Here is a 20,950-nt window from a genome sequence, read left to right on the forward strand (position 1 = left end):
TTTTAAGGAAGGATCTTTAAAAAGGGGATGACGATATTTGGTCTTTTCAAGTAAGGTTTCTATGTCGTCCTCTGTTTTTTACGTATAATATCGTGCTTCTTTTTAATTAATTAGCGTATAAATTTTTTTGTTCTTGCAATTATTGAAAATTATCGTGCAAGTACTCTCGACGAAATTATTATTAATTTTTATGAAAGAAAGAAGCATAAATATATATGTAACATTCGTGGGTAAATTGTACTGTTAATTGATAAATATTAGGAAATATAAGAAAACTCAAAATCTTTTTCAAAATTTAAACGAACTGCGCAACTTTCAATTTCATTAAACGTGATATTTGAAGAAATGCAAACTGAATTTCGAAAAATAGGCATCCAAGTTTCCTTCCGCACGATCGTTCGTGATGCCTCGTGCCATCCGCGCGATTGATACCAGAGAAAAAGACAAAATGGAGAGACGTTCTGTTGTTAGGTGTCGCTGTGTCGTTGTTCATGCTGCTTGTATCGTTGATGATCCGTCTGATTGGTGTGTTCCAAATTATTCAAAGCACGTTGTCGTGTTTGTAACTGCGTCCACTCACTTTGGTTTCCACCCCCTCGTGCTCATCGTGATTTCGATTCTTCCTGTTGCGTCTTCTTTCGAAGAAATCCGAGTTTTTTCGCTTCGCACTCGAGCTGTATTTTCCTTGTTTTTCCTTTCTTTACTCTTGAATCCCTTTTTTTAGACTTGCCGACGAAAGATTAAAACTAAAGAATTACTCGTTGAGCTAGGATTCAATCTTAGAGATGGTTGAAATAATTTATTATTAAAGATTCGAGAAAATTTTCTTAATTTTCGATTCGATTTGAAATTGGAACAGGGATGTATATTATTCATTAAAACATTTTTTTTAATTCCATTATAATCTTTGGATCTCTATTTTTCCTTTCTCTCAAGAAACAAGAAGAATATTTCGATTATTTCGACAATGATTAAACGAAAATCACAATGATGAAATATCATAGACTTGAAAAAAAATCATTTTAAAGAAAAAGCAGAACAACAAGAAAGAATATTTTTCTTTAGTCAAACGTTATAAGCACAACGTTCCAAAGAGACGAAGCCACATCATATTCAAATTTTTTCCCGGGAATAATCCTTTTTACCGGTCAATCGCGTGTGCTGCCATCTAACAGAGGGTTGAAGCATCGACTGGAAAACAACCCTAAGCAACAATGTTCGATACCGACGGACGTGGCGAGGAAAGCGAGAATCGATACTTGATAAGGAGTTTGTCGAGGGATGACGAAACGTTCGGTAACGTTGCTGATCGTAGATGGCACTGCGTGCAGAGAATGATTCGTTTTCGAAAGCGTGGACACCACTCGGATACGTACCACTCGAAGAATTGGTAAAGAAGCTCGACTAGTTGGACAGAGAATTGTCATCGATTGCTTGGAAATACATGGAACAACTCGTTCGATGGAATAATAGGCGGAATATCAATACGTCGATACGTTCGAAATAATTGATGAGATTTATAAACAGAAACGAAACAAGACATTATTTTTGATGGATTGATTCGAAACGTGGATTTTTCGTTTCATTTGAAATTGATTTACATAAACGAAGGAAAGTTATGAGAGAGATGGAATTTTTAAAGGATTTGAACGGAAAGCATAAAAAAGGGGGTGAAAAATATTTGATTTGGATTGAATAACGATTCGAAGGAAGATTGTTTGGAAAAGTTTTAATGGGATGGAAGATTTTAGATATTGGTCAGTCTTATAGCGATGTCTCCTAAATATTTTCTTGATAGGATGAATAGAGAAAAAGAGGAGGAGTAAGAAGGCAAGGACGAATGGTTGTCTTTTGACGAAAATTTTTTCAACATTAACATTAATTTTATCGTTTATTAAAATTCGAAAAGATAATTATTTTGAGAAGAATAAAAATATACATAATTATACACGTTTGTTAAAAAATTTTAGAGCTTTACATGTTCGTTACAAACATGAATGAATTTAATTCCATTTATTCTTATCAAATCATAAAATCATAATCAATTATTAATTAACAAATTTATTTATTATAAAATATATAATATTCCAAAAGCGTGTAAATTTAATATTACAACGGAATAATCGGAATATTTGAAACAATTAGAAGATCTCCAATATTACAAACGAATAATTACATCGACAATAATTATTAATAATAAAACGGACGAGCGCGATCCAAAAACAATCGAGATCCTGCTTACGTGATGAAATTTTCATCCCTTCACATATACATATACATAATCGCAGAAAGATGTACACTTCCAAAGAGGAAGGTAATTTGTTTATTCCCAAGAGTCGTCCCTCGACGAGCGACGAAATGAATCTTCCGTCGTCATTAAAAGAGATTCTTGCAAAGAAAAAAAAGAAGCAAAAAGAAAAAAAATAACAAGAAAGAAAGAAAAAAGAGAGAGAGAGAGTTAGACTAGAGAGGAAGAGGAAGAAGCGAGCGAGATCACGACATTGTTAGTTTAATTATCTCTCCTCGAGGACGAAACACCTCGTATCATACTTAGAACACTTAGGACAACCGGGAATGGAAGGAGCGGAAAAGAAGGGCTTTGTATGCGATTCTGGCCGGAAGCCAACGGATTATAATCATGCTTCTGCATGTCGCGCACCAAGGTTCCCGATACATAGTACATACGAGAGATAATTGAGACTTTTTCTTTTTTTTTTTTTTCCATCATTTTTTTTCTTGTTTCATTTTTCAGTTACGTTTCTTTTCACGATGTGTACAAGTATATTTTTTGATTGACATTTTTTGATCAAAAAAAAAAAAAAAAAAGAAAGGAAATTCGAAGAGAAGAGCACGGGTTAATGAGTAGTACGAGGATGGGGTTGTGTTCGGTCTATTTTCGAGGGATGAATCGGGTGAGACTGTTTAGAAAAATGATCCGCAAGGATGAATTATTCATGACGTTTTTGTGGCGTATAATATTCCAAGATCGATGCCCTTTTTTTGTTCTTATCGCGGTGATTTTTTGTTTGGCTTTTTGCCGGTCCAACTTATGGCTGACCTGTTCCACTGCGCCCAGTTCGAATTATCGTATAATCCTATCTTTTTGTCTGATGGTATACGGACGTACATCACAGTTCTTTGTCTTCTAAGTGTTGACGATAACTTAGAAATTTATCAAACTGCATATTCTTTTTTTTTTTTTAAATCTTTATTCATTTAAACATCGAAACGAAGAATAATTAACGTTTGACTAATGACAAAAGAAAAATGATTGCGGATGTGTAAATTTTTAGAAATTGTAATATTGAAAATTTCTAAAGAAAGACTTCGCTCTCCTCCCCCCCTTCCCTTTCTTTTTATTTTCAAGCCAAGTGCTGATTAAAATCTCGATAATTTTCATTTTTTTGTGCCAATTTCGTACGTTCTATATTTTTCTTGGGGGAGTACGTCAATATAGAGTCGTCGAAGGGAAGAAAAATCCCAAGTTTCGTGCCGCGCCGCTATAATGACGTTGTAAATCTGAAACGGTACACGTGTTTCACGTCGGTGTAACTGCATCCTGGGAAATGAAGCGGATGGGATCCGGGATTTTAAAAGCAAGGACAGCGGTTTTTATGTTTTTATCGCGTGCAGACGATCTTAAGCACGCCCCGCTTTGGGGAGTTCTTTTTCATGTTCGTGCAAAATCTATCGGGATGCACTTAAAATGATTCCTGCATCCCCACTACCGATAAATTTCGTCCATCTCGAAGAGTGCTAGAAACAGAGGGAAAAGGGGAAGAGAAAAAAAAGAAAGAAAGAAAAAGTATAAAATATTTGAAAAAATATTTCAGATATCTTAATAAATGTGTCTTTTTTTTTAGTGTACATATGTATTATATATTTATTAATATATATATATTTTTATTAAAGATATCATCAAGAGGAATTTTAAAATTTCGAGAAAGTTTCATTGTACAAAATTTTCCACTTTGATTTTCTTTCTGTAACGACACTAACTTGTACACTTTGAAACACATTTAATCGGTTGTTCCAAAGTTTTCCAAGGAAAAGTTCTGTAAAAACACGCTTGCATCCATTATTTTACCGATTGCGATAACATTTCGCTGTTTTCCTCGTGTTTAATATTTTAATCCAATACTTTCCTCGTTTTCTTTCTTTTTTTTTTTTTTTTTTTTTCTTATGAACGTATCCCTTATTCAGGTTGTGCACACAATTAATTAACGTAGCGTCAGAATATTCTGTTACAAATTTATATTTATATTTGCCACCTTTCGATACATGGAACTACATTTTACATTTTACATTTACACCGTATAATTACAATATATAATATTTAACTCGCATCAAACTGTAAGTAGTATATAAAATCGTTTTTGCTTGAGAAACTTTATCCATCCTTGATTATAATTAATCACTATATATTAAACCAAAATATTCCCTTGAAATGTACGCTTTAATAACTCAATTTTTTATTACACAGTATCCTACAAGAAATATCCATCGTTATTGAACAAAAATTTACTCAAATTACGTACATGTCAAAACCAGTACTCATCGAATCGTTGAAATTTCAAACTTCACTCTCCCAAGTTCAAAGAGATCGAAACAACAATTCTTCGATTATATTCGATCGATAATCAATCATGAATGAATTGTTGCTTCTCTTACAATTTTGCTCGCTGTAAATGTTCACGGACGACGAGGAGAGCGAGGATCAAACACTCTTGGATTTCAATCAATTTCAATCAATCGTCGCCCCTTGATCCTTGGATCGAGCAATCGAAGGACCATCGAGCCAAGCCTCCTTTCTTAGCTCCGTTTTCCGGGGATAATGATCGAGGATTGACGCGAGATTCGTACGTGCGGAACGTATACATTCACGTGGCGAATTCTCGTGTCTTTTTTCTTAGAATACCGAACGATTCTGGCAAGTGGAGTATCGCGCCACCCCTTTCGAAGTGAAATCATCTGTTAAATTTAATATTGCATCGTTGAGAGGAACTTGGGCTTTGAGGTATGCAATTTTTGTGGGAGAAGAATTTGACATATTAGAAATTCGTTTAATGTTGATAATATTGCATTGAAATTTAATAATAATAATAATAATACAATTGGAGAAAGGGAGCAGAGAATTTTTTATTTTGAAAATTTGTTTCTTATTAATTTTCGGTGGAATATCTTTGATTAAATTTGAATTTCGAAATGAAAATTCGAAATGGAATTGAATGTGGTTATTGGACGTGGAGAATTACTTTTCATCTTGGATACCATTCCGGCATGCGAAACTTTTATGAAGAATATAGAGGAAACGGATTAAATCTAGCGCTTTATCTTAAAAAAAAAAAAAAAAAGGAAAAAAAAACTAACGTTTTTAATTATAGGCTGAAAAATTCCTTCCATCTAGATTATTTTCGACGTGAGTAGAAAAAATACCGATACTATAACGTCGATACGCTTCAATTTGAATTCCAATATATATTTCTCCAGGAAAGGAATGTGGAATTCGAAGATCTATAATACACTCGAATTTTGTAGTTAATATACAAAAAAAAAAAAAAAAGAAAAGAAATCACTTACAATCTATTATTTAAACTATCCAAAAAATTTGGAAATTAAACGTACAACATAACTTTCATAAAAATTTATCGTATCATCCTTCGATCTGACTTTTGATATTAAAAAAAAAAAAAAAAATTTACGAAGCAAAATTTGTAGAACGTATTCTACAAAATGGTAGAAACCGCATTGTTCTCTTCAATTTCTGATGGCTCTGAGTTTCTCCGGTTACTTAATTTGAATGCATCGTCACGCAGAGAGAAAAGAATTTTCGACACGTGGTAACCTGATAACAAGGAACTCTGTTGTGGAATCTCTGTTCCGCCCGTAATGGCTCGTAAATGGTGGATCGTTTTGTCGCGCGTTTCACGAGGGCCATGTAGACGGGAAATGGTTGATCGAAATTGACAGGATGGATCGTGAGGAATCGAATTGAAACGAGTTTCAGACTTCTGCCCGCCTCCTTTCCTTTCGCGAATTTACCCTTTGATCGATATTTCCTTGCCACCAGCATCGTGGAAATTCGTCTTTCCAAAAGGATGTACCCTTTCCAATTTTTTTCTCCCCCCTCCCATTTTTTTTCTTCGCGGTGTTTGTGCGCGAAATTTTTAAAAATTGTTTGATCTCTTACTGTTTACTTTCTTTCATTTTCTCTCGTAAAATGTTCTTTCCTTTTTGAAGAGAATGGCTTCGATTTTTACCAGGGTTCAAATCCAAGAAGAAATTGATCATAATAATTATAGTATAGAATTCTGTAAAGGTGTTATATTATATTATACAGGGTAAAAAATGATAGAAAACCGATTCAGATATTTACAAATTTAACCACATCGATTTACTAATCGCCCAATTAAATCTCGAAGCGAAAAGAATTTTCGAACGATTCACACGAGTGATTTGTTGCGACGAACCACTTGGCCCGATTAGTAATTCATCGATTTCAATTGAATCACCAATTCAAGCGAGATGATATCAAAATATAATACGACACGCTGCGACAACATTGTTAAATAATCTCCATCCGCCCTTGTAACATCACGTGGATGACCAAAGGGAATAATGAACGAGAATTGGCAATTTGCAGAGCCGAGTCTGTTCGAAGGTCGATATCAATTTCCCTTTCTTCCGTTGAAAGCCCCTCGTTAAAAGGGATTGGATAAAAACCATTGGTGAATTTACCGCCTACGTTCCTCTTTTTTCCTCTTTCTTTTTCTTTTTTTTTTTTTTTTTTTGCATTCCCTCCTCTCTTCCTCCCCCCTTTATGCGTAATTGGGGGAAGAGAATCGAACAGGTCATCATCAACGTTTAATCGTCGATAGATAGTGCTTCGATGAAGAGAACGATCACTTTCACTTTTCATTGTTGGGAATTGAATGAGCTTGGAATTTTTTTTTTTTTTTTAGATGTTTTTTTTTCGATCGTTTTCCTTTGATAGAGATTTTATCGCCATTGAATGGCATGCGACGCGATTTGTTTGTTTGTTTTTTATTTATTTATTTATTTATTTATTTATTTGAAGCAAGCTTGAGGACTGAATTGATCGGGGAATGTTGATCCTGTGGGAATGTGCTTCTTCTGGGAACATTCTTTAGATGTTTTAGTCGCTTTCGCAAGCATTTTTTGGAATGTACATTTTCTTCGATTCGTAAATTTTCACGAGATATCCGAAAGGAAATTTTGCAAACTTCTTTTCGAGATATTTATTTAAAATATTATCAGAGGAAAATGTATGCCTGTTTCGAAAATGTCGATTTTTAACGATGATGATTAAAGTTTCATTTCTGTTTCGAAATGTAACAATTTCAATCAAATCCAAGTCCAACTTCGAAACTTTTCATCTATCTATATAAAAATCAGAAAACGTACAATTTTCTGCTCGTCGTTTAAATTACAAAAAGGAAAAAAAGAAAGGTAAACAAAACTTTTTCATTCGAATAATATATAAAACAGTGTAAACAGTGTAATACTTTTAAAATTTAATGGAAGAGAAAGATAACGGTTGGAGAAATCCCTTGAGCCCTTTCACGACCAGGTGACGAGTGTTCTGGTAATAAATTTCATCGCGGAAATCATGGACAAACGTCGCGGTGGCGGTATAACTTCCGATTCCTGGTCGGTGCATTACACTTTCGGAAGCAGACGAGTCACTCAGTTTTGAAATATTTAGGATCCGGCGCCGCCAGACGACCCGGTTCCAATATCCATCCAAACAATGGAACCGAAAACTTTCACCAACAAGACACATCCAACTTGTTGTTCCAGGAAATACTCGTTCGAGGGTGTAAAACGCTCGAGTCACGCCTGATTCAATGGATCGTCTTGGTTTAGAAACGTTCAATGCTCGAGATCGCTATCTTTATTAACGCCAGATTTATTTCCACCTGAATATTATTCTCGTGGAAATTTGCGCGCAGTTCGCGTGATTATTATGGTCGTGTTATCTTTTCGAATAGCTCGGTGATACACACGTTCATATTTTCCGTGAGATATATATATTAAAAGAATCTGATAAAAGTTTGAGAAAAAAATGTTAAAACTAACTTAATTACGAATAAAAATTATCGTTTGATTTAATAATAAAATCATAGAGTTTTAAAATTTACGGAACAGAAATTAGATCCAAAAGATTATTTGAAGTTGAAAAAAAGAAAATTAGAAAGATTTGATGAAATTTATCGGATTTATCGTGGGAAAAATATTCCTTTCGAGGAAAGGGAAGAAGGGTCTCAAAGGGTCATAGCTTCGTTAAGGACACATTTTCTATTTCTTCTACTGGTCGCAAACTCGTTGTCTCGGATCGTTAACCCTCTACTACCCTCGTAGCCTCGATTATAAGCAAAAAAGTCAACTAATCGTATCTCGAATCTCCTTTGAAGGACCCTTGTAAGATAGTCTAAGCCACGAAAAAAACTAAAATTTCGTAGCTTCTTTATCTCGTAAGAGATGATCCTTATAGACGATCGAGTCGGATTTTATTCATCTTGACGTCTTCGTCACTTGCCAAGTCACTCGTTTCCATGAATGCGAAACAGCAAAATAGCTCGATCCTCTTATATAGGGAAATTTTTAGATGGCCTCTTGATCTTATTGAAATTGGCAAATTCTTTTTTTCATCGGAAATATTTTTACTCTTGTTTCGTCGTATATAATTAATTCCTATCGCCTATCCTAATTTTGATTAATTAATTTTCAACACAATGTAGAAAAATAAGTAGAAGAAAAAAACAAATGTTAATCGCTCTTCGTAAATATATCAATATAATCAAGTTTGACGAATAATATCAATAAGGAATATTCGACGATTCCATTTCACTCAATTTCCTTCGCTTTTCAATTTCGATTCTTCCCCTCTTCTTCCTTCCAATTTTCCAAACAGTCTATCAAAAAAAAAAAAAAAATCTCTGATTGAAAAAAAATCGAACGCTCCAATCCTCCAAACTTTCCTTCCAAAGTCTGTTACCCCCCTCTCGAACCGAGAAAGAAACCCTTTCCCACCCCTCGGCGCGGCCGCATCGAGCCAACCACGGGCTTCGAACCTTTCACCCCCGATGAAGCCAACTCGATAACGTGGATCCAAAGTGACTCGACCGCATTTGAATAGATCCCTTCCTTTGGGTCGCTCCAAGCAGTGTTCCGCGACGGAGTCGCCCCCGTAACCAGCCACTCCCAAGTCTGCAGTTTTGCGGATTTCAGCGGAGTAGCCGCGCTATTATTGGACTGCCGGATTTTCGCGGAATCAGCGTAATCTCGGGCCCGAACGCTCTCGAACCGAATATATTTTCCGCCTTTGCTCCACCCCTCGTGATCGCCTATCCCGTTAAACGGTGTAATTTATATAACCAAGATATAATATAATCTCCTTTCCTCACCTATACTTTCTGTTCCGCGTTTCTTTCTGGCTGCGTGCAAATTGGAAAGCGATTATTTTCCGCGGATGGTCGAATGGAAGGGGGAAGGGAGGGAGAGGGATAGTTTTTCGATCAAGTTTTTGGAAATTTGTGTGTTATGGAGGATAATCGAAATGTCGTTGATTCTTTGGACTCGAGAAGTTGTGTTTTTTCTTTTCTTTTTTTTACCTTGGAATGGAATATCGATGCGCATACAAGAGATTGATACCCGTGATTCGAGTTTGTACAACGAAACGATTCAACGAGCGTGTTGAGTGATGTTCAAGCGTTGGTAGAAAAATCCGAGCCAATCACTCGCAACGGAATGGGGCTTGAAGAACAAATGCCGATCTTCGAAGATCAATTCGAAGATCAATTCGAAGATCGTCGCTCAATTTATCGCCTTGACTTAACGTTAACCCTTTTCATCGCAAACAATAGTCTGAACACATTCGATACAAGATGTTTACTCGACTCGCGAATTATTCGCCTCGTTGGTTGGCGATCAAAGGGGGTTAAATCGAGCTCGAAGAAATCAGTTGAGAGAGAGAGATTACGTCTCTCGACGTCGTGCGAATCCGGTGCATAATTTGCACAAACTCGAAAATTATCCTTCGAACCTTTTCAGTAGACGAAGCCTCTCCTCCCTCCTCCCCCGTAAAGCCAAAGCTTCCTCGTGGCTAGTAGCGCACAAGTAAATAATTAATCGATTTCACGCAGCGTGAATCGATCATTAGGCTTGGCTGAAGAATCGGCTTTCTAAGTTTCCAGGAGGAATCCCCGACAAGCCGCAAGATGAGAGGTTAGAGCGAAGTGTAGAGGATCCATGGTGAAATTTCACCAACGATACAAATGTCCACACAGTAGCGACACAGTAGCCCTCTGTTGAGCAGCATCTGGTATCTTCGTTCGTTCGATCATCGAACAACATCGTGTTCTCCCCTCTCCCCACCAAAGCCTCTCTCGCCCCGCACTCTCACCATCGCTAGAGCATACGTGTACGCAGGCATATTGGTATGCGAGTCACCACGCGAGCAACGTAGATAGATAGCAAGTAGCAGTTTGGCAGACCTTTAAGTAGAACGCGATAAGAATAACATCATCAATCTGCCGCAGCGGCGCGCCATCTGCTCGTATCATCATCCATTAGCAGTTCTTTTGCACCGTTAGACCCTGATGAGTCTGATTTCACGCCTGGGAAAATAATTTCTGGATACCTTCGTGCTTCTCATTCGATTGTTCGCCACGATTTAGACGACTATCTCATGAACTATTGCTATTTTGAGGATCGTGCGTAGTTCGAGTTGATGAAGACCTTGTTCACCTTCCAATCCAGTGCAGCGCTGTTCACCGATTGTTAATATGGGCAGTGATAATGGGATAGGAATCTGAAGTTTTAATTTTTTCATTTTGTTAGTATCTCTGCTGGTAGGTTTGACCTACGAATTTTCTGTAAGAGTCGATTTAAAAAAGTCTCGAGTTCTCATTCCGCCCATAGTTTCATTCCGTGAACAGCATTGTCCTAAATTAAGAAATCTCGAATTTCATTAGCTTCGCTCCCCTCCCTATAGTTTTTGGACACCGTCCATGGACTAGAACAATTCAAAGATTCCTCATCTGGTAGTTGCCTTCAACGATATTTTCTACGAGCCTAGAACAGTAGTAGAACAGTAAAGTTTCAGTAAACCTCCATTCTCCATTCTAGTTTTTACGCTGAAACGGACATGCACAGATATCCATGTATGCCATGTAAAAGCTGGACAGCACTACGTAGCCCCTTGCCACCCGTAATAGCTTCGCCATTACTGCCGAAACGGCAAGCTGAACCCTGTTAATCTAATACCAGTAGCTTTCAAGTGTAGAACAAAAGAAAAAAAAAGAGAAAAAAATAGCGATCAATTTAAATAACGTAGAGAATCATCCGCTTGTCGAATTATTCGTTCACTTGCTGCCTTCACCCCCTTCTGCCCCCATTAGGTAGCACATCCCTTTCTTCGCGATGGAAGAGTAAAGAAAGACAGGCCCAGAGAAGGATTGAGAATTGAAGATATTTCCAACACTAATGTTGCTTTTTGTCTGTGATCTATTTAATTCCATGATTCCACCTATGTCTCTATGTCCTCTCTCTCTCTCTCCCTCTCTCTGGCTTTCGCACGATGCACCGGGTGATTTCGAGCTGTTTGTCGTGGTTTCAAATGGCCATGCGTGTCATCATGCTCTGCGAAACTTTACGACATTCAAGGTACATTCAGGAGGAGGAAGACAAGAGCAGAAAAAAAAAAAAAAGAACGACAAGTTTGGCGAAAGTTCCACGATCTCGCAAGTCACGTGGGGTCGAGTAACTTTTATCGGAATTTATTATTATATTATATTATATTATATATTATATATTATTATATTATATTATATTATATTATATATTATTATATATTATTATATATTATTTATATTATTATTATTATTATATATTATATATATTATTATATTATATTTATTATATTATATTTATCATCTTGTCATTCCTGAACTGGGGTACTTTGTATGATGAAGTTTGGCGGGAAAGTGTGTTGGCCGCACGGCAAACAGTGGGATGAATCACCCTGTACATGGATGATTTAAAAGGGAAAATCGATGCCTGGGTAAACGGTGTATCCATCATCCGGACAGATCAGCCACGTGTCTCTCTGATTCGGAATAAAGTCGGTGAAAAATTTTCAAGATTGGAAAAAGAAGAAAATAATTTTGCTTTCGATTTGCTTCAGAGTTTCAGGGATTATGGATACTCCTTTGATCTCAAACACTCTCTCCGCCCGGATTTTGATGAATTCGTTATTCGGTTAAAGGTGATGTCTTTGATTGAATAATAAATAAATCGTGTGGGACGATGAATTTTGCGAAAGAAGGGGGAGAAGAAGGTTTTGTCTTCATGATTATTCAGGACGTGGGATGATTCATAAGTACGTATGTCCGTATTTCAAGAGCGAATCTATTCAAAATAATCATGCGAATATATATTCTGCGTACTTCGCTCGAAGTTCACAAACGAAGTTACAAAACTCGTATAAACTTCGCAGAGACCTACTACTTTATTCGTTCTGATAAGATTAAAAAAAAAAAAACAAAGTGTAACGAGATTTCAAATTTTTCAATGTACATTCCAAATTATTCTATTAAAAACACTTATTAACTCGTTACAATATGCAGATTTAAACTCTTCAAATTCGAACATGCATTTACGAATCATCTCATTAGAAAAAAAAAATTCTGCTCTTTTTTTTATAACAAAGCATCAATCTTTCCCTTTAAATGATCCCGTGTGTTGTCTCTTCTCGTGTGTTCCATATAGAGTCCACTACAACCTACAAGTCATTCGTTCAACCACTTGCACCTGTAATAATAAACCACTTTCTCTCTCTCTCTCTCTCTCTCTCTCTCTTTCTCTCTCTTTCTCTCTCTCTATCTATCTGTCTATCTATCTCTATCTCTCTCCACTGTGTCTAAGCATTACTGTAAGAGTGCTGTAGTGGAATAACAAGGTGATAAAAACACGCCCAGTTCCCCTGGTGGTGCAAATCGTCGTCGACGACAATGCCGACGACGCCTCCGCCTCCAATGGCCACGGTGCCCGGCCCAGGCTCCGGTTCTGCCTCTGGTTCCGGTTCACAGGGCGCCCAGGGCGTCTTACTCTGCCCACGTACGCTGTCTCAGGTCCGACGATCACGGCTACGAAGGGCCCTCACCGAGGCGACCGCCGAGACCGTCAACTACGTCAAGACGGTGGGCACGACTACTTAAGACTAAGCCTGATATAAATATATATATATATATACATATCTTAAACCACTCTACACGATTTAGCGCAATTTTTCCTATAGCAATTCGTACACACGCACTGACGCACGGTGTTCTTACTGTGTTCTTTTGGAACTCTTTTTCTTTTCTTTCTTTTCCTTCCTTTCTTCCTTTAAGAATATTACATTACAGGTTTCTTGGATTTTTTTTTTATCTATAAGTGGGATGTGGTTAATTATTTTTTTTTCTTTTCTGGAATTATTTTGTTCAATCAAATCGATCGAGAAGGTAAGAAAGATTGTTAGATTATAGAATAGGTATTATGGAAACGTAAGAGGGATATTAATTGCAATGGTAAACTTGCTCCAAAAGAACGCAGAGAAGGGAAGGGAAACGACGAGTCTGATCTAATTTCCTCGTTACGATCTTTCGTTTCGATGACAAATCCGGATTTCGGGCATAAAAGATCGAAACGATTCGATTCCACGTCGTTAGCGTTCTCGCGAGAGGGGACGAATAATAAAAGGCTCGACTCACACAAGGAACGTAAATACACGTGTCTATCGATCGATCGATGGAATTTATGACGAGTGACGAGAGACCAAGATTAGTACGAAAAAAATTGAAATTTCGTCGAAGAGACGAAATTATTATTGTTTTTCTTTTTTTTTTTTTATTACGTGTGCTGTCGCATTGCGTTGTGCGCACATCAACGACCAATTTTCCAGACGATACCTGACTACTTCCATTAGCGGCCCACGTGAGTATCACACATGCAATATTAATTCTTTGACAAGTATTCCTTCCAAACGTATTATTGCAGATCGATAGAATTATAAATCAATCTCTTGTAAATTAAAGATCTAGGGAATTGAATAATTGTGTTATTGTTAACTTGATTTAATTTAATTATTCGAAGCAAAAGGGATTAATTCGTGTGAGTTAAGCCTTGTCGTGACACGTGTGTGCCCGCGATATTAATGCATTTTTGCCGTGCGTACGTGCGGTTATGCGAGCACAGTAGTTTAGTCACTGACTCTTTAATAGATCCACCACGCCTCTCACCATTGTTCACCGCTGTGAAGTATTGCCACCAACTTAGCCTGTGTCTCGCACCAACCGTCACCTGTATTCTCCAACATATCGGGGGAAACGTCGAATCAACGCCGTTTCGTTCTTTTTGTCAAACGTTTATTGAACGGGATAACGCGTCACGATAAGATGGTTCAACAAAGAGGCCCCTTTTTTCTTCGCTCTGCCAATTTATCTCTTGCAGCAGATCGATTAGTTTGCGAACTAGAGTTTAATTAATCGAGATATCGAGAAGATTGGACGTATAAATTTTTTTACGATTTTATCACGAAATAAGAAGTTTGGCGAGTTCGAGTTGCATCGTGGAGTTTCGACGCACAGTCGAAACTGTGTTCGATTAATATACGTATATACGTTTCCATGGAGGAAGTATATTAAGTAGAGTAGAGCGTGTGGATCGATCGATTATTTCGAATGGAATTGAAAGAAGGTGGAAGAGAAAAGAAGGAAGAAAACGTAGAGAGAGGAAGAGGGAGAGTAAATAAAGGAAAAGATGAAATAAAGAGAGATGAAATGAAAACATTATGTGATAGAGCGAAAACAGACGGAAAGAGGAGATCAAAGAAGGAAAAGTAAAAAGGAAAGTAAGAAGGAAAAGTAAAAAGGAAATTAAAAGTAATATTTTCCTTCTTCTTCTTCTTCTTCTTCTTGTTTCAACTAAGTGGTTCAAAGTATGAACATCTGTTTTCTCATCATCTTAAGTAAAGACTTTTAACAGTGAAAACCGTTTTTAAATCCCAACTAATAATAAATAGGCTTATAATACATCGCGAAAAATATTAAAATTTCTGGATCACATCACATGGAATCTCACGACAACACGTATCTTATTCTTCTTTTTCTTTCCTTAATTCGCAGAAAAATCGCGACGACGACAGATTTAATACCATGCTTATCGCAACACGTGCACTAACACTCTTTTTTTTTTCAACACTTCGAGAAAAGATTTCTCCGCGTACGTGCGGATTTACGATCGAAAATTTTTTACCTCGCAAAAGGAGGTAACCTCGTAAAATTTCCAAGCATAAAAAAGTCGCGTATCACGGAAATTCGGCTTCATTTTCTTTCTTCCCGTCATCTATTTTCCATCTTTTTCTTATCAAATTAAACGATTGAATTGTGCAAGGCTTATTATATCGATCGCCATATTTTAAAATATAAATTACAGATGGGTTATACAGCGAAGGAGTGACAGTGATCGAACTGACTCGCCTTTGCATATAAATTCGGTTCTTTCGGTTTCTTCGAGAAGAGCGCATATGGTTGATTTGCTTGACATATCGTGTTAAAGGGAGCAGTATGGAGAAATGTTTTATTGAAAAATCAAAGAGACATCTCTGAAAAAGAAAAAAAAAAAATACTTATTCACTTCTTAAGATTGGAGCTTTATATTTAAGGGATTGGGAAATCTTTTCTCAACGAAGACGCGTAATCTAATAAAATAATAATTAATAAATAGAGAAAATAAATTGCTATTATAATATACACGTAATTTCGCGTTATCAAGAAATTCTCTTTTAAAAAAGAGAAATCTTCTGTCGCAAGTTAAAACTAAATTCGAAAAATGTGAAAAATTCGATATCTCGATTTTTCTTTTCTTTTTTTAAAAAAAAAAAGGTGATTTAGAGCGAAAGTGCAAGAACAACGCGTGGATCCATTCGGTCGCTGGTTGTCATCGACAACGATCAAAATTCAGCCGTGGACGCATTATCGGTCCACGAGCGTAACAAACGACGACAATTTGGCTCGTTTGCCCGTGCGTTCCACCGTCTACCGGTCGGAAACAGTGGCTCGAACAAATGCTTTTGCTTTTGGAAATGGGCCTCGAAACATGCCCTCGGTAAATTACAACGATTCCGGAAGACCGAGTCTCGAAACTTGGTCTCGACGAGCAGACAGCGTTAAATTTATCTCGAGAGAATTTATCCTGGTGGACACGCCTCGTCTTTTTCCTCTTCCTCTTCGTCTTCGAATTAATAGCGCGAAGACCGAGTTCGTCGATCATTTCTTGAATTTATCGATTTGATCGAATGCAAAAATAAGCGATAAGTTCTTTTTGTGGAAAATTTTGAAATTTTATCTGATCTCAATGAATATGATATTTTATGGAAAAATACGTATAGATATAAGTATAATTTTTCTGTCCACAGATTAAGTTACTTTTTGTAGGAAATTTTTTATAATTTTCTCTGATTATATGATATATATAATCATAATATATATTCGTCGAGCAACGAAATATGGAAAGGAAGGTGATTCGTGAATAAATCAAAAAATGTAGGATAGAATTTTTCCACGCGACGCTCCCTATTTTATCTTCAGAGAACATATAGTGCATACCCGCCTCGCCTTTTCCAGCTTCCATGCGTGGATTAATCCCATGGAACGTCGATTCTTTTGGGAAATTCTCGAATTTTTTGTATGACCTCGATATTTGAGGAATACAGGGAGCGTTTCGTAAAATCGTGACACGAAGATGGAAAGTACGCGCAGAGTCGAGAATAAATAAGATAAAAATCTTCCATTTCTTAGAATTTCTAAGAAGATTCAATTTAAAAGTTCGCTCGCCGATTCAAAGTTCTTCAAAATAAAAAAAAAAAAAAAAAAAACGATAATCTAACGATAAGATAGTCGAAAATTCCTGTTCGATCTATCCTTCAAAAAAATTTAAGATTTAACTTGAGAAACAGATTCAAAGAGACGAGTTTAATCAACGTACCTATTGAAAGTAAATCTAAAATTTAATTTGGACGTTTCTGGATTTCGAAGTATCAGTTCCCACAGAGGGACTTAATCACAGTTCATGAAGCGCATCGAGATCGAGGCGAAACAGCTTTCGCGATATTATCATACGAAAGTAAAATGAAATTACTAATCTGTGCTTCTGCCACAGCTTCTGCTGTATAACGGTGACACAATCACCGCGATATCGTTGCGATACAAGCCGATCCACGTTGTTATTAAGCGAGCCTCTGGCATTTAGACCGTGTCTTGGATAATTGAACAGGTTATGAACGTGGTGGCTTCACGTTTCCAATTCTATATTCCACGCGAACGAGGGATCGTTAAATTTATAAAATCGTCGAAAATACGGTAATCGAAATCGGCCGCAGAATCCCCTCGTTCTGTTCGTCGATCTAATTTATTCGTAAGTCGTTCCGAAGGGGGGATGATAATTATATTTTTTAATTAAAATTTCAATCGTTGGTTGAAAAGTTTCCGCGTGATAATTTCGCATTTTCTTTAGAATTTTTTTTGAAATCTGTCAATAATTCAATGAAAATTGGAAAGCGAAAAGAAAAATTGTTAGTGGAAATTTCTTTGCAATTACGTTTATCTTTTCGATAAACGTAAGAGAAATTTTAAATTCCCTTCAGATTACAAAAAGATAATTAGAAGAAACTTCTCTCTAAAAGTTATAAAAAGAAAAAAAAGTCCAATAATAAAATTCAAAACAGTGTTGCATCGATTTAAAAATTCGTTCATACCAAAGCATAACAGAATATTCTCTACGCGTAAATAAACAGGGAATCGCTATTTATCTACTATTTCACCTCTTCCATACACAATCTTCTATACAACGTGACAAAATTTACGGTTACGTTGGATCGGCTCGATGGCTCGATTCATAAACAAGAGTCGATTACGCGTGTAAAGCTTACAAAGGCATCAAATAATGTCCCGGGCGTTAAATCTTCGAAACAGATTGATTCACAGCATCGTGTCCTCTCCTAACGCTTCTAATTAATATTCCCCCCTCCTATTTGATTCCCTCGCTGCCATCGATCCCCGCGTTCTTCACGGATCAATTACAATTTCGTACGCCTTTTTTAACGATAATGAAAAGCGCGATCGAATCCAGATCGAGCGAGATCGTCAGAAAGATCGCTTTCTAAAAACCGTCCAATGTTATCCAATTAACACTTGGATCCAGAGATTTGCCAACAGGGCGGCGGCAAGGTTTAATGGAGCAGTTAATTTTGAGTAACGATCTGGCCGTGTGTTTCGAAGATCCGGCAAACCGCAGGTGAGAGTCGAGGAGACTCTGTATTGGGACCAAGGTTTTGGTTTTATTGGGGGAGGTTTGGTGTCGTTGAGGTCTATTGCGCGGAAGATAGCCGATAAAGGATCTGTAAATTTATAAATTTGGAACGTTCGTACTCGAGGGGAATCGGAACACGAGCGGATCGATAATAAAGTTTTTGGGTGAGATTAACGCGTGTGGAAAGTTGAGACGCGCGTATACAGTATGAAAGAGGAGTGCGTAGTATGATGTAATTTCGAGTTACGATTATTGTGATTAATATGATAAAGATATTTCGAATAGATTTTTCGTGTGTGTTCCGAAGGAAATTGGAGCATTGTGTGAAATTGATCGTTGCCATTTTGCCTCGATTTTCGGTCGATTATGTTCTGATTAATTTTGTAATCGCGAACAGGTAGTGGATACAGGAGTTAATAAGGATACGGGGAGATCGAAATTAATGATTAAAGACTTTGGTCGAGTTTGTGTATCCGAGGAATAATGAAAGAGGCGATCATCGGTATATCGGAGGATATACGACGTTAATTTAATTAGAGGATGCAGTTAATTTTATAAAGGAATAATTAGGCCATGAAAATTGTGGTTGATCTGCGGGGAACGTGTTTGGGAGCAATATATATACGGAAATATAAATTTTATTCGCTTCGAGTGGAAGAAATTTATAGGTTTATTAATTTAAATTTACGAAAAAATCGTGTTATGTTCGTTTCATTAATATCGAAATCAAATTCGATTCTTTTTCCGCGCTACGCTATCGCGTTTTGGCAAAGGTATTAATTAAACGGAATACGTACACATCGATTATCAGAAGGGGGATCATGGAATCGCCATTTAAACTAATCGCCAGAACCATCCGAATTGTAATTAATCGATTCGTTAATCGTTGTTTCGATAAGCTAACGTGATGAATTTCGATCGATCGATGATCAAATTATCAAATAAATAAATAATGGTGAAACGTAAAAAATACGTTGAAAAATAAATGGCTGATTAACGTGGCGACGATTCTATTATTTTTGGAAAAAATTTGCGAGAATGATTTATTCGGTCACCCGCTGTCTTTTATCTCGTTTCACTCTTTATTTGCTTGGAAAACAAACGTTTCAATCATCGCCCCGCTCCACGTTTAAGCGAAATAACAAGCTGGCGTACAATATATATATATATATATATATATAACTCGAATTTACACGAGTGGAGAGAAATGAAACCAGGGAATCGCGACGAACGTTGAAACTTAGGGATGATAGGGAAGTTTGGGTGTTAATCACGCGATTCGTGGCCAAATTCTAAGTGCGTGCCAAACTATATATAACGACGATCTTCCAACTAATTCTGTCCTGTGTACAAGTTGACGATCTTCACTGAAATAAAGATTAATAATCGATTAGCATAATCTTTCTATCGCGCAATTTTAATATTGTGATTCAAAATGATTCACGGTGGATCAAATAAGTAAATCGATCTTATCACGCGAAATTTCCAAAATATAATAAAATCCAAAATATTATCTATTAAGACCTTTTTTTGTTCTTCTTCTTCTTCTTCTTCTTCTTCTATTATTATTATTAAGAAGAACGATACCGATGAATGTTAACGTTTATTAAAACCTCTCTCTCATGAATTTTTGAAAAGAGATTAATTATTAATTACGATAGAAAGATTATGCTAACGATAAATCGTTTCTCACGTACAGAATTCGCGTGGAGAATTTATATATATCGGGAAATTTCACGATAATCCTTGCTCGGCGCACGACCGCCGAGTGCAAACCGAATCCTCCAAGCTTTCCATGAATCGACGAGTGAACGATAAAAATCTTGGAGAATCCACTCCGCGAGTTTCTCTACGTGTTCCTCTCCAACGTTCGTAATACCGATCGAGGATGGTAAATCTGATGACTCTTGGGCGAAGGGGAGCTATCGATTCCGGTTCGATCTTCCTCCCACTCCTCGACGGCTATCCATCCGATCCGACTGCGGTCGGATGCGGGCAGATTTTCGAAAGAGAAGTTTTATCTGGAAATTATAAGTTCGAAGATCAACGTTATCGTAAGAGAAATTATTAGAGAGTATCGCAGAGAGTGTAATAAATGTCGTTGAACGTGATGCGTTTATGGATAATAAAAATATACTCGTTTTATTATTTCATTATTTAAGAGGGACGAATTAATATTTAGTGTGCCTCTCTCTTCTTGTTAAACAAAATTCTCGAATTTATCTTCCGTCTTTTCTCGTACTCTTCCAGTTTCGTTATGCGATCACGATGGATACGAAACTGCTTATATTTGGCAAGCTATTTTCAACAGTTGGTTTTCATTATTCGAGTGTAAATGAGACATTTGCACAGAGAAGAATATGAAAAATATTTTACGTGGAATTTATTGTATTTTCGGAACAATATTTTATGATGAATTTTATATGAATTTCCTTTTGAAATTTTTTTTTTTTTTTTTTTTCGTTTTTCAGATAGAATTATTTTATCCTCTTAACGCGATATTTTATACATGTGTAAGATTAATATAATGGTTTAAACGGGAAATATAATAATATAATTACTGCAAAATGATCGATTC

The 20,950-nt window shown here is 36.6% G+C and overlaps 1 protein-coding gene across 1 annotated transcript in view; it reads left to right on the plus strand.

The window, feature by feature from the left end:
- LOC122717854 (small conductance calcium-activated potassium channel protein) overlaps nucleotides 1-20,950 on the plus strand; it is a 222,800-nt gene that overhangs the window by 73,938 nt on the left and 127,912 nt on the right. The window contains exon 4 of the mRNA XM_043942301.1: nucleotides 13,002-13,223. Coding sequence (XP_043798236.1) covers nucleotides 13,002-13,223 — 222 coding nt within the window. The remainder of the gene's footprint in view (nucleotides 1-13,001; nucleotides 13,224-20,950) is intronic.

The sequence above is a fragment of the Apis laboriosa genome, unplaced genomic scaffold (assembly GCF_014066325.1).
Source record: "Apis laboriosa isolate Shangri-la unplaced genomic scaffold, ASM1406632v1 scaffold5_cov152, whole genome shotgun sequence".
Classification (NCBI taxonomy): domain Eukaryota; kingdom Metazoa; phylum Arthropoda; class Insecta; order Hymenoptera; family Apidae; genus Apis; species Apis laboriosa.